This window comes from Pelodiscus sinensis, chromosome 1 (assembly GCF_049634645.1).
Source record: "Pelodiscus sinensis isolate JC-2024 chromosome 1, ASM4963464v1, whole genome shotgun sequence".
Classification (NCBI taxonomy): domain Eukaryota; kingdom Metazoa; phylum Chordata; order Testudines; family Trionychidae; genus Pelodiscus; species Pelodiscus sinensis.
In genome coordinates this window covers 93169397-93184424 of record NC_134711.1, presented here as the reverse complement: position 1 = coordinate 93184424, position 15028 = coordinate 93169397, and the positions used below count along the sequence as shown (strand labels likewise).

General features: G+C 50.1%; 1 protein-coding gene across 1 annotated transcript; it reads right to left on the bottom strand.

Annotated features, from left to right (window-relative positions):
- Positions 1-3439: 3439 nt before the first annotated feature.
- PVALB (parvalbumin) lies at positions 3440-14149 on the bottom strand. Its single transcript, XM_006133802.4, has 5 exons — positions 14010-14149; positions 10919-10986; positions 9073-9205; positions 8592-8701; positions 3440-3663 (listed from the first exon to the last, which is right to left on the bottom strand). The coding sequence occupies exons 1-5, from the start codon at positions 14081-14083 to the stop codon at positions 3635-3637; spliced, it is 414 nt and encodes a 137-aa protein (XP_006133864.2). The 5' UTR covers positions 14084-14149; the 3' UTR covers positions 3440-3634.
- Between the last annotated feature and the right edge of the window lie 879 nt (positions 14150-15028).

The window sequence follows — 15028 nt, the reverse complement described above, 5'->3', positions numbered from 1 at the left end:
GCTGGCTGTGGTCTCCAATCTGTACAGTAAATTGCATGTCAGCATTAGATACAGTCAACAATTGAAGGCTTTATTGAAGTAAATCTGAAAAAAATATTAATTCAGTCAGTACTGTATCCCCTCTAATTTAATGTGAGGTTCAGTTTATTTGATGGTGCCCCAAATGTTTATTTACAGCTGAAAACTTCTGTGTCAAAATTGCATAACTGAATAATAGAAGGTGCTGGGAATTTTGTCAATTGAAGGGTGAATAATTGGGGCTGTTGCCTCTTGCAAAAATGTGGGTGCAGTTTGAGCAAGAACATTAGCTAAGATAAAACTTAAAAACCAATTAATAGTCCTGTAGCACCTTAGAGACTAACGAAACATGTAGATGGCATCATGAGCTTTCTTGGGCACAGCCGACTTCTTCAGATGGCACAACCTACTTCTTTTCCAGTTACAGACTAACTCAGTAAGATTTTTGAATCTTAGCTAATTCAGAAGCTACTCCTTTGAAGCTTTTGAATTAGCTAAGATGTTAAGAGTTCAGCAGTGAAATCATTAACAATAGTTTGATAGTGAAATTTGAAAACTAGCACACTTTATTGTTTAAGACCTTTCAGACTGAAGAGGCTATTGATTCATATTTGATTCATCTTTGGAACATTTTTCATCACCACCAGACAGGCTAGAAACTTTGTTTGAAATGGAACTTTGATGGAACCCAGCTGAGCAACTATAGGCTGATCGTGCAACAAACTTTTGTAAAAGTAAGTTTCTAACCTTCATAGTTCCAGAAAAAGATGGAATCCTAAACACTCACAAACAAGAAGGCAAATAGAAAGGCTCCAAAATGAAATTCATTTTTACTTTTAAAAAAATCTCATGGTTTTAAGTCAGTTTCACAATTTTTGGAGGGGCTGTGACCTGACCCTTAGTTTTTTAATACTTGTGGCTTTCCTGCTCTTTCACAGTTTGTGCAGTAGAGCTTCATGTGTTAAAGTCCAGAGGGCACAGGTTTGAGCTTGGCCAAAAATGACTAACCTGTGAGTGCTACGCTTGCTTAATGCTCTTTCACACATATCCTGTGTTTATTATCCATGCAATTACATCTTATTGCCACTTGAGGTCAGCAGTTGCTGAGTAAAAGCCATCAAATTAGCAAACACCATCTTGCTTTATTACTCCATTTTCATTTACTTTACTTCACACTCATTCATCCATTAGCTTTGTCGTTCTTCAAAAACAGAGGACTTCTTTAGTAGGAACACAAACTTCAGCAAGTATTCTGCCTTCTGAGTCAACACAGAGCAATGTCCTGGCATGGAGCTATGGATTGCTGACTTGCTACATTGAGTGATGTTGGTGCCCATCATGGTGCTGGGAAATAATTTTTGATGGGGGGAGGGAGACACTCCAAGAATTTGGTAATTGGTCAAGGGTCAAATTCTTCCATGATAGTAATAGAGGAAGTGTGGGATCTGGGATGGAGGTTGGTTGCAGAAGAGAACTTGGGCTAGTGGATTTGGGTGCAGAAGAGGGTGTGGGTCTGGGAAGGAGTTTGGGGAAGAAGAGGGTTTTGACCTGGGGGAGGGTGTAGGGTCCAGGAAGATGTATAGGTGCAGGAGAGGATTCTGACCTGGAGGAAGGGTATTTGACGGGGTGCAGAGTCTGGGAAGGAGTTGTGACTGGGGTGTGCATGAGCGAGGGTGCAGGAGGGGATGCAGAGGGCTTGGGTTGTGGCTTAGGGTAGGGAGTTGAGGTGTGGGAGGGGGTGGGGTGCTAGGTGCAAGCTCTGGTCAGGAGGTGCTTACTCAGGGCAGCTCCCAGCCAGCAGCCCAGCAGAATCCTTGGGCAGGCTCCCTGCCTGCCCCATCCCCACATGCTATTCAATGTGGTCAGCTGCTGGGGCCAACGTGTGTGTCTTTGCACAGCACGTCACATAGGGGAGAGGAGGGCTCCATGAAGTGTGTGTGCCCACAGGGACAGCTCAGGCAGCTCCCATTGACCAGTTTTTGGCCAATGGGAGTTGCAAGGATTGTGCTGAAAGTGGCAGGGTGCAGAACCCCTCCTCCCCCACCACAGGGAGCTCATGGCACAGAGATACACAAGCTGGCCCCGGCAGCCAGCTGCTTTAAGTGGTGTGTGGGGGCACAGCAGGCAGGGAGGCTGCTCTAGGGTTCCACTGGGCCATGGGCCATTGGTAACCCAGAGGATCATGGTGGGCGAGATTAAGCCCATGGGCTGTATTTTGCCTGCACCTGTGGTAGGGAGTGGTGTTCTGTATGATGCAATGGTGGTGACTCAGTATCCAGTAGTATTAACATTTCCATGATATTTTTCACAACAAATAGAAATTTTAACACAAGTATCATGGCTGAATCTCAGCGCATGTGTTTACTTTTTTCTCCTTTTCAAAAATTCCCCCAGTGGTTTCATTTAGTGAATTGTTCTTCATTCCAGGCCTAAGTAGGTGTGTAGTGTTGCTAGTAAATACACACTGCACTCCATCTCAGAAATGACTGTGTTTCAGTAGTGTGAAATTAGCCTCCTGCATGACGGATGCCAACTGATATTCCTATAGAACCTTTCCTCCAAAGATCTCCAGGCCCTGTACACGATTGAACAAACAATAAAGGTGGAGAGCAGTGTCTTGACCATTGACATGACTCAAGGAAAAGATAGGTTAAATATTAGAAATGCATAGCTATAAGAATAGTTAAATCAGAGGAACAAACTGCCAAATAATGTTGTGTATTTGCCATTGCTGGATATTTTTCAAGGCTTTGCCTATGCATCCATCTATCAGAGATGGTTAAGGACGGTAAAATTAGTCTTACCTGAATGCAGGGATGTTGACTGAATGAATCACTCTGGCTGTGTCTAGACTGGCCAGTTTTTCCGGAAAATCAGCCGCATTTCCGGAAAAACTTGCCAGGTGTCTACACTGTCCGCTTGAATTTCTGCAAAAGCACTGACTTCCTACTGTAAGAAATCAGTACTTTGCTGCTCCCATTCGGGCAAAAGTCTTTTTCCGAAAGACGTTTGCGCAAAAGGGCCAGTGTAGACAGCAGAGATTTCTTTTCCGCAAAAAAGCCCCAATCGCGAAAATGGCAATTGGGGCTTTTTTGCGGAAAAGCGCGTGTAGATTGGCCACGGACGCTTTTCCGCAAACAGTGCTTTTGCGGAAAAGCGTCCTGCCAATCTAGACACTCTGTTCCGAAAATGCTTTTAACGGAAAACTTTTCTGTTAAAAGCATTTCCAGAAAATCATGCCAGTCTAGACGTAGCCTCTGGGTATATTTCACACCAAATAATTATTTAAAATGCTTCCTACCTTACTCTAGTCAGAGATACAAAGCAGGCATGGTTTCTGCAAAAAACCCATACAATATCCCCTTCCTCTTAAATATATTCCACACCTAAATGAAGGAAGGAACATGTGATAGTCAGAAAGTAGAGCCCAAATTGATGTGACCTTTATTATTTTAACAGCATCTTTCAGCACAGTTAAAGAGTTACAGGGCTGCGGAGAACAGAGTGGGAGTATAAAATAATATAAATAAATAGAACAGGAGCCAAGGAGGTCAGCAGAAGGAGGTTGGAATCAGGCGATGAAGGGCAGATGGAGGGTTCAGATTGGTCAAAGGCTTTATGATTCAGCCACCAAAGTTATGAATTCTGGAGAAGAGAAAATTTGTTTAAAAATGGCAAGAAAAAAATAAGTAAAGAAGCAGCACATTAAAAGAGGTTCATAAAGTAACCAAGTCAGCGGATCAACTTCATTGACAACTTTTTTAAATAATTGAATGGCTCATAAACCTGAATCATCAGAGGGACAGAAAACCTCATAGTGAAGCAAAAATATTTTTGAGAAGCCAGAGAGGGAATTCAGGATACGTCAGTCCACCTAGACTGCCCATTGATACCTGGCTGGCCAGCCGCTTTAGCTGCTAAGTCACTATATCAGTTTCCTTTTTTAACCCAACAGACATCACATAACAGAAAGAAGGCATGCACTGCAGAGTTTTGTAGTGCAATGAATTCCACTATGTCATTGGCTGGCACCATGTCAGAAAGACTTTTCATTTGTGCCCCCAGTATTATAAATATATTAAATATAATTCATAATGATATTTGGCAAACTGACCGAAGCCAGTACGTTTTTAAAGTCTAAGGCTGCGATTCCGTCTGCTTTAAAATCACTAGGGGAAAACTTGGCCCCATTGAAGTCAATGGCAAAATTCCCATTGATTCATAGGGCCAGAATTTCACCCTGTGGCTTTTATTGCTATTTATTTACAACTGTAGCAGTTTAAAAAAATCAATGTACTTGCATTTAGTTTCCTTGTGTTTTGGGTAAACAATAAATCTTGAAGCAAAGATTATAAAGCAGAGGAAAGGTGTAATGGCATCTCAATAACTCTCTCCCACATTGAGCTTTGAATAATGTATTACCCAAGGAACTCATAATTTCTCTCTCTATACAGACTTGGAATGGTGACAAGTGAATACTGTGTAAAGTTTTGAGTACCTCAGTATATTAAAAAAGACACTGATAAAGTGAAGGGAATCTAAAGAAAGGCAACAAAGCTGAGGAACAGTTTAGAAGGCAAGTCCTCAAAAGGAAAGACTTAGGGGATTTTAATATTTCAACTTAGAGTAACTTTGACAAATGTGGGATGTAACTAGCTGTAAATACATGAGAAGACTTTACTGACAGGTGAAATAATGAGGAGCAATGCCTTGAAATGTAAAAGTATGGAAAATGGATCTTAGATGTTAGGAAACAATTACTAGCAATGAGGTCAATCATATAACCACAGTGACATAATGAATGCCTCCAGTAGAGTGTTCCAGAATATTTTTTTGATAAACCCTACTAGGCCATCCTGTTCAGAGATGCCAGTAGAGATTAAAGTGAATTAACACTCATCAGTTCTTCATTCTATAGCACGGGTACAGTACCTTTTTGGGGTTAGGGGCTGCTGACCCACAGAAAAATCACTCTCACTGATGTGACCCCCGACTGAAAGGGAGAAAGACACTCCCTACATTCCCTTTGCACAAGAGGGACCCAGGCTAGTAGATTTTGTGTGACCCAGCCCTATGGTGAGATGACAGGGGGCTGGAGCACTAGCTCGTGCTTCCCAATGCTGGGGGGTGGGGTGGCCTGAGTTTCAGGAGCTGTATCCATGCAAGATGGGGGCTGCAACTGGCCTCCAGGCCTTATATTCCCCATTCCCTGTTTTATAGGATGTAAATCCAAACTAGGATTAGTGGTGCAGAATATGCTGTGTAGACTGGCAAGTTTTTCCGCAAAAGCATGTGCTTTTGCGGAAAAACTTGCCAGCTGTCTACACTGGCCGCTTGAATTTCCGCAAGAACACTGACAATCTCATGTAAGAAATCAGTGCTTCTTGCGGAAATACTATGCTGCTCCCGTTCGGGCAAAAGTCCTTTTGCGCAAAAGCTTTTGTGCAAAAGGGCCAGTGTAGACAGCTCAGATTTGTTTTGTGCAAAAATGCATCTAGATTGGCCACGGATGCTTTTGTGCAAAAGCATCCGTGCCAATCTAGATACTCTTTTCCGCGAATGCTTTTAACAGAAAAGCTTTTCCGTTAAAAGCATTTGCAGAAAATCATGCCAGTCTAGACGTAGCCCTTGTGTTTAATGTATATCAGATAGCACATTTCAATGCATTGGCAACAATAGTTTAATCTTTTTTCTAACATCTGCTGTATATGGAATAAAATGTAAACATGGTTATAGCCAGATATTTTCTAAAGTATAGTTATATTGATGCTATAATGGTACATTGTCAGTGTAGTTTAAAGTTATTTATTTAATAAAATACATTTATGTATATGAATAACTTATCTATATGTTCCAAAGATGTGTATGAATGATTCCTATATTTTCAATATCTCAGGTTTAAGAATTCCAGAGTTATAATTATATAAAACTTATTTTCACTTTATTCTGAAATGCTCTTTGGCCCACCAGCAGACTTTCCCTCAACATTGCAGGGGGACAAAGAACAAACCTGTGGTATTTTATTTTATGTGTGTGAACTTATTATAGACTAATCATTTCTTCTCCCCCAACTTGTAATACATTATTTTGGGACACATAGAAGTGCAACAGTGAGAAAAACTCATCAGAGCATTTTCTAACCTCTCCTGATTTTTCTCCTAATTTTTTTAACTTGGGCCAACATATAGTGCATTTGAATTCTGACCATCTTTATGACATAGTTGTGAGAAAAAGATTGGTAGAATTAGAAGTATTCCCAAAACCTCAGATAGCATGGGGCCTGAATTAATGTATTAGATACATGCTGTGATCTGTTGGGAAAAGTCTGGATCTCCCTATTCTGGTTCTGGAATCATTCATATTGTAAGACAGAGCAAACTGTCTCAAACATGTCACTGATCACTATTTCCCCTCGCTCTTTTGCTCTGTCTTCCACAGCAGGTAAATTGCCACACACTCCAAACCTCACTTGTGCATGAGTTTGCTGGAAAAGTGAGGCTTGGGAGGGAGGAGAGTTCTAGTATGTTGCTTGGTGAAGATGTGACCAGGAATGTGCTGAAGAAAAGAATAAGAAGCTTGATTCCCTTCACACACTCGTGTGAATCTACAGTAACTCCAAAGAATTCAGTGGATTTTTACACAGATGTAAAACTGATTGGAGAAGAGACTCAGACAAAGGAAATACTTCCGCTGCTCTCATACAACAGATCTGCATTGTTTCACTTGTTTTTCACTATTTTTGAATGTTTGCCACAGCATTAATTTAAGTGACTCCAACACTGTTCTCTTTCATATAAACTAAGATGAGTCTGAAATATAGGCTAACACGGCTATTCCACTGAGTCTGAAATAGTTCATAAGTAGAGTGTTCTTTCAACTCTACTGAGATTGCTCCTGTTTCATGGCTGTGGAGGTATCAACTTGGATAGTCAACTCTGAGCATCCTTACAAGGATCTTCAGAGGACTTGACTACTGAAAATTCAACTCCTGTTCAGAGCTCTGGGAGTTGAGCCACTGATCTGAGTGGGACTAAGAAGGGTCTGTAAGTAATCAAGCAAGTGAAAGTATCTGAGATTTTGAACATAGAACCCTGAGTTCAAGACTGCTGATACTAATCAGCAACCGCTTGGTTTGCTCATATGCCACTGTGACATAATCAGGGGCTGAGGACATAAGAGGCTGTAGCCTAGAAATAGGCTCATAGACACTCTTCTACTGGTGTGCCTTACACAGGCAGCTGAGCTTATGTCATCTCTCATTGGGTAATTTTGTAAGTCATCCCTAGTGATTTTCTATTTTTGAGCTGACATAATGCTCCAGATAGAGCCCCTGCCTTCCCCCTCTTCTCTTATAATGGGGAAAGGTTTCATTTGGATCTGCACATCTTCATAGCTGTTTGAAGAACCTCAGTAATGTGGAAGAGAGAAAAGAAGAAGGAAAAGGAGAAATGTAGTTGGTGGGCTAGTTTAAGATGCCAGGAAGAGCAAAAGATCAGTTTCCAAATTTCTTAGCCATGCATGGGTCAAGAATGTGCCCCTTTCTTGTAAACCTGATGATATCATCTTGATAGTTAATGAAGTTGGATGACAGATTTCTTCATCTTTCCCATGAAGATAAATACTATAATATACATGTAGGCTACGTCTACACTGGCATGATTTTCCGGAAATGCTTTTAATGGAAAAGTTTTCCGTTAAAAGCATTTTCGGAAAATCGCGTCTAGATTGGCAGGACACTTTTCCACAGAAGCACTTTTTGCAGAAAAGCGTCTGTGGCCAGCTAGATGCGCTTTTCTGCAAAAAAGCCCCGATCGCCATTTTTGCGATCGGGTTTTTTTTGCAGAAAACAAATCTCTGCTGTCTACACTGGCCCTTTTGTGCAAAAGTTTTTCAGAAAAAGACTTTTGCCCGAACGGGATCAGCATAGTATTTCCGCAAAAACACTGACAATCTTACATGAGATCATCAGTGCTTTTGCGGAAATTCAAGCGGCCAATCTAGACAGCTGGCAAGTTTTTCCGCAAAAGCAGATGATTTTGCGGAAAAACTTGCCAGTCTAGACACAGCCATTGTGGGAACTTGGATACACAATGATGGCATGAAGGCCATACATTGAACTTACTCAACAGAATTTGCTTTGCTAACCCATCAAAACTCAATGCATTATATTCTCATTGAAATGCAACAGCATTTTTAATGGAGCTTAGCTCCTGCTTGCTCTCTCTGTCAGCCCTGTGTCCAAATTCAGCTCCTATAAACTCTGAGGGCCTGATCCTGAGACCATTGCTATCTATGGAAAGACTCCCACTGACACAAGTGGGAGTTGGATGGAGCCCTTTAGCTCTCTGTTGTGTGAGTCTGCCTTTGCTTTCTCCCAACTTGTGCTAAATCTGGGTTTCTGTGAACTCCTGCTCCCACTAGTGTTCGGACTCAGTTTCTGCACGAGGAAGGCACTGCACATTTAACAAGTCCTAAATCCTAATCTGCCCTCCAGAAAACTACAGCCGGCAATGAAACCTAAGGTGGAATTTATGTACTAGGGGTAGAATTTGACCTTTCCCGGAGCCACGTACCATCTATGCCGATTTTGCCATCGCCATCCTTGTCTCCAGCACTCAGGAGTGTCTTGGTTTCTTTATCAGATAGGTCTCTGCCATCGGGGGTGAAGCCCTTCAGTATAAATCTAATGAAAAGGCACAGGACAAAGAGGAGGCTGGTTCAGCAGCAGCGTTTAATCTTTCTGTTTTTTTGAGATTATGGGCAGGGGTTTTGAGACATGCAATGGAACCCAAAGGCAAAGCTAGTGACCTTTACCACACGGCAAGGAGTGCTGTCCCCTGACAGTTTAAGATGGTGTAGTTGTTAGACAACACACCGCCCACATAAAGTTAGATGTGATCCTTTTAACTGTTTACTCCCCCCTTGGAACCATGCAAAGAGCCGGATGCTTTCCAAGACAGGGCAGGCAGGGGACTGGATAGGACCCCGCTGTACTAGGGTGTGATTTACTCAAATGAAAATATCAAGGACATGGGGAGGACTCGTCTCGCTTACTTCAGCTCGTCCTCCTCTATGAAGCCACTTCGATCTTTGTCGAGAATGTGGAAAACCTTCTTTACATCTTCCTGGTTCTTCTTTTTCAGTCCCACCATGTCAAAGAACTTCTTATGGCAGAAGGACTCGGCAGCTGCGGGGGAAGATGAGTGAGGCTGGGTTAGTTAGGGGCTGCTGCACATTGGTATGTAGATGCAGGCTCCAGGTTTTCTCCTTCTCCCCCTAGAGGCTGCTCAGTCAGGGCCCTAGTGTGGTAGGCCTTGTACATAGGCTGAGCCCTAGGCAGTCACTGCCCCAGAGCTTAAATCCTGAATAGACAAAAGGTGGGAGACACGCAATGCTCCCACTGTGCAGAAGGGGAAAGGAAGTGACTTACCCAAGGTCACATAAAGAGGCACTGTGGGAAGTAAGCCCCACTCTCCTCCCTTCTCTCTAGTGCTTACACAGCGGGATCTCCCCAAGGGAAGTACCAGCCTTCCCCTGAAACCTGAGCAGGACTCAGACTGCACCCAACACGTTTTAAAATGTCCGCTTTCAGAAATCAGAGCTCTGGCCTGCTCAGCCTGATCGGCCTTGCCTCTAGGTCAGGCTGACACCTCCCGGTTCCTCTATCCCCACACAGCACCTTGGAACTCCCAGTGGCCATAGGGATGAATAGTTTGTACTCTGAGGCAGGTCTCTGCTGCACTGGTACCACTGATAGGAAAGGGGAGAAGGAGGATGGAGTTCTGGTCCAATGCTCCCTCCCCCCCCAGCACCCCTGCCCATATGGGCCCCTATAATGTTAGGGGCAATCAAAGTGCAGCGGGCTTTCATGGTTGCAAAGCACCCTCCTCCCAGCAGCAGTGCCTCGGATAAAAGGGGGGGGGGTCAGTCTGGGGGGAGATGCTTGAGTCCTAAACCGCGGTTAATGTCACTTTGTGGTGGGACTACAAGTCCTGGTCCCAGGTCCCCTACTGTGTGTGTGTGTGTGTGTGTGTGTGTGTGTGTGTGTGTGTGTGTAGGATGGCAGCAGCTGTACTGTGTGTGTGTGTGTGTGTGTGTGTGTGTGTGTGTAGGATGGCAGCAGCTGTGTGTGTGTGTGGCGTATGGCAGCAGTGTGTGTGTGTGTGTGCGCGTGTGTAGGATAGCAGCAAGAGGAAAGGGGCTTTCCCCTCGGCAGCCGGAAAGGCAGGGTTAGTTCTGGGGGCCCGCAAGGCGTTCACCTGAGAACACAGAGCCCGGCCGTGCTCGACAGAAGCCGGGGGTCAGCCGGCGCCCGAAGGACGGTGCGGTTTGTTTGGGGGTCACCTGTCGAGCGCGGGCTGAGAGTTTGAACCTGGAGGCATCTGTGCCTGAAGCATGGACCACTGCAGCCATCTGCGCGGCGGGAAGCCAGTGCAACTCAGCAGGCTGAGCCCCGCGCTCACTCATCCCCAGCCCGAAGAGCAAACCCCGAACGGACAGACAGGCTGCAGCAGCTGACTGTGCCACTGAAACGAGAAGCGAGAACTCCGCAACGCTCGGGGCTGGGTTTGGGGGCGATTAGGACGGGGTGGGGATGTCCCCTAGGCTCTGCTCCCCACCCGCAAGGTGGCTATAGCTTTGCTCCAGCTGTGCGTACCCCCGCCCTAAGAACAGTGTCCGCCTGTGCTGCCCAGGGGGGAAGGGAGCGGGTCAGGCTCTGCAGCGCCGGGGAAGTTTGCAGAGGACACATCCCGGGTGTAAGAAGCCCGACAGGCTCCCGCTGCACTTCTCTCCCCATCTCCGTCGGATGCTTGATCCAGCCGGCGCCTCTGCCCTTCCCCAAAGCGGAGCAAAATCGCCCCAGAGCCCCGAGGGGAGGCGAGGGAGCAAAGCCACTCACCTGCAAAGGCTCCCACCGCCTTCTTGATGTCCGCCGCGCTGAGCAGGTCCGTCATAGCCATCCTGCCACTGTGGGAAGAGAGAGGCGAGTGCGCACAGATTCAAAAGTGCCTTTCTGCTCATTGCCGCTCATATGACCAGAGCTGCAGTGCCGGGTGGGGATGGCACACCGGGAAGGGCTGGACCCGCGCCAGCTGGCGCTCTCGGGGGAGAAAGTGGCGGGCTGGCGCTAGCCCGGTTGCGGAAAGACGCCGGGGGTGCCGGTGTGTGTGTGTGTGTGTGTGGGGGGGGGGGGGGGGGGTTGGAAGGCTGGAGACTAAGCCCCGCTGGAGCCGCGCCAGGGGCTGCTCGAGGCTGGCGAAGGAGGCGTGTCAAGGGCAGGCGCCCGGGGGCGGGGGAGGAGAGGTAGTGGTGCAGCGCGGGCCCCTCTCTGCGCCCGCCAGTCGGCAGGGAGCTGTCCCAGTGACAGCGGAGAGCGGCACTGCAGCATATGCCGCGCTCTCCAGGGTGGGCGCCAAACGAGCACCTGCCCGCGCGGAGACGCGTCCCCCCCCCCCCGCCCCCCGCTCCTCCCAGTCCTGGGTGCTCAGCGGCGCAAGTCAGCCACCTGGCCCTCCCAGGGACACACGACACGCTGTGGACACGAGGCAAGCGGGGGGGGGGGGGACACTAAAGGCACGAGGCTGATGCGCAGCCCTGCGCCCGCAGCAGCCTCAGGCGTGATCTTGCTTTGCTCCCAGAGCTGCGGGCTGGCCCCGTGTCTGAATTTCCTGCCAAGCGCCTTGCCCCCGCCGCCGCCCCGCCATGCCCTCACATAAATAGCCATCGGAGAGTCCACCACCCTCCGGGGCAGCGCAGGGTGCCGGCGCCGAAAGGTTGGGACAGCCACTGTCAGGGCTCGCTAGGGCAGATCCCGACCATGTGGCAGGTGCCCGCGCCTTTGCTGCGCATCGGAGTGACTCCAACAAGGGCCGGGGAGTGTGACAGATCCTGCTTCTGGCAGCAGGATCCCATCACGGCTCCTGGCCCGTCCCCGCCGCTTGTTCCTCTCGAAGGCAATGGGATTGCCGGGCCTGCTGAAGATTTGGAAGGATCGGGCCCAGAGACCGGAGAAACTTTGTTCAGCCTCCATGGTTCCTCAGCAGCTGAGTCTTAAGGGAACACGCCCCTCTCCATCCCAGTGCAGGTAGAACTTGTCCCACACGCCGCTGAGCGCACGGGAGATGGGTGGATACAATACTGGGGTCCTTAACACTAGAAGCCCCTCACTGCGGGCAGGATGGCGGTTCTTGACTCTTTGGCATCGTCTCCTCCCCGTTTGGGGTATTGCTCCGGGCAGGAGGGAGTTCCTCTTTCATAGCAGCCCGGTGCGCAGAGGATGCCTGGGTCGGCTCTCCCTTAAGCAGAGGCTAAAGCGGACCCTACCTAGAGCAGGGCGCAACGCGAACCGGACTCAGTTCGGTTTCTCTGCCCTGTGCTCCAAGCGAATGCTCTTGCGCCCTCGACTCCCCTTTGAGGAGCCAGGGGTGGATGGATCGCGGCGCCCTTTGGCCCTGAGTAAAGACACAGCCTTCCCCGAAGATGGCGTGCGGAGCTCTGGACCCACTACCATCAGCCCAGGGCCATGCCCCATGTCCCTGCCATGGCCAGCTACTCAAGAGGCACCCACACCCTGGCATGATCTTCGGGATTCAGCAACTGTTCACATCCGCTCCTCATCAGGGAGACGCCCCTGCTTGCGCCCAGGAGGAGAGGACCCTATTGTAATCCCCCCGCCCCCCACGAAGCAGCCTGGTGTGAAGCAGCTGCTGCTCCCTGCCTGGCCTCTCTCATCGCCGTGCTGAGGCTCGCTGGCCCTGGACTCACCGAACCCGCATGGTGCGCCCAGCCTTCCCTGCGCATCAGGGCGAGAAAGAGACTCTCTGGGCGCAGGGGCTCGTGTTTCGGTCTCGGACCCCTTTCGCTGACAGCCCAGGACTCGCGGCACAGCTTTGGGAGTGTGGGGGGGTCACTCAAGCAGCGGGCCGGTCTCGGCTCACTCGGGGCCACCCCAAACGCGTTAGCCTCATGCCAGCGTCTCTGACGCGCTCCCCAGCAACCCCCGAACCTCCCCGCTCTCCAACTCTGCTCCCCGGGGCTGGAGACCTGGCCCGAGAGCGAGAAACAAGGGAAATCGTTGCTCGGGAGGCTTCCGAGCGGATGGCTCCATTACTGCGGAGCGCATCTACCCTCCCCCCCCCACCTCGCAGTATCGCGGCTGCTAGAAGGCGGCTAGTGTAGCCGGAAAAGTGAGCGGGCACCGGCTAATGGGGGCAGGCGGAGGGCAGAGGCCAGGGTGGCCCTGCGATGGGGTCCCAGCTGGGAGCCCAGGACCAGCACTGAGCGCACCGCTCCGCAAGCGGCCGGGGATCGGCCGAAAACGCGGGGACAGTTTTTCACACGAGACCCTGGTCTAAAGCGGGCTCCCCGTCTAACACCAGCTGGAGCCACAACGCGGCCCTTCAGCCCCCCTCCCCCATCCACCCGCCTCTTCCGCTGCCCCGTTCATTGCCTTGCCCCCTTGCCACTGTCCTGGCTGCCACGTGAGCCCGGGCCAGCGGCCGGCAGACAGCCCCACCGGGAGGGACATCTAAAGTGCCACTAACCCCCCACCGCCAAGCAGTGCAGACAGCACCCTCCCCCCCCCCCCCCCCCAGCCGCCAGCGGGAGCCGCCTGCGAGCCCGGGCCAGGCGCACTCTCCAGAGCAGCCCCGAGGGGGTGGGGAGGGAGCGGGCGTTACAGCCCGTCCCTTTCTTCAGCAGGGTGGGTGGGTGCGGGTCTGGCGGGAGATGCTGCTGCTTGCACCACCCTTTCCTGGCCACGTCCCTCCCCCACGGCTGGGGGCACGGGGACCTGGGGGCACGGGCCTGTCTCTCTCCTCCTCGGGGCTCTGCCAGCTGCCGGCCGTTCGCTCGCAAGCGGGGCTCCCGGCGGTCTCCCCCGGCTGTTCCTTGCGCGCCCCCCTTGCGTTCCTTCAGGCTGCAGTCCCGGTCTCTCTGCCAGGGCGAGCCCATCCCTGCAGTAGCACTGGGCCGAGCTGTTCGCTACTTACCTTCTGATTGCTCCTAAGCGCTGGGCTGCTGGGTTTGGAGGTGGCCAAGGGGGAGGTGACAGCCGGGGTGGCATCCCCACTTATATAGGCTCCTGGCCTTTTCTATTTTCGGCGGGCCATACCCCCTCCTCACCGGTGTCAGATGCCCAGGGACATACTCAGTATCACATTCACTTTCCCCCTCCCCGCTAATCAAGGGGCGCTATTAATAATCCTTGGCACCCAACTTCCCCTAGCTCCCGAAACCTGTCCCCTTGGCCGGCCGGTGCAACGCTTTCCTTGCGGAGTTTGTGGTGCGCTCTCGCCAGGGGTTCGGTTTGGCATCTGGGGCGGATGGCTGTCTGGGTGATCGCGCGGCAGGGAGCCCCAGGTGAAAGGGGGCCGCGAGCTGGGAAAGAAGGGGTGGGAAGACGCCCTCTACTCTAGGGAGCATCAGAGATTAAGGGGGAGCAAGTTTAGGGACCGGGGAGCCTGCCCCTTCCTTGTGTGCTGCCTTGGCTCATGCCCTCTGGTTAGGAGAGAGAATAAGGGTCAAGAGTCCCGCTGGAGCCTTGGTCAGGGGGAATTCTGCGCTCAGACTGCACTGGGCCACCAGTGAATTAGATGATTTAAAGAGACAAGGCGGGTGAGGTAATATCTGTTATTAGTCCCACTTCTGGGGTGAGACAAGCTCTTCCTTCACACTCAAGGGCCAGGAAATGGAGCTGTCTCATCTCCAGCCACCGCTAGCTCCTGGCCCACACCCATGACTATAGGGATGTGGGTTGCTTTCTATCACAAAAGGAATAACAAGGAAGAGCCACTGAGCCCCAGGTGCCTTTCAGCATTTTGGGGAGGGCCCTTCCCTTTGCTTTCTTCATCCCCCCCCCCCCCCCGAGTTCATAGCGCCTGGCTAGTCTCACTGATCTACCGGCTGGGTGCCTGTTCTCTTTTCTTTTGTTCACAAACGGCTCTCCAGTGCACTCGCCACACAGGGCGCACTACACAGACACACCTGCGCTATACCCGGAGCTGTTCTC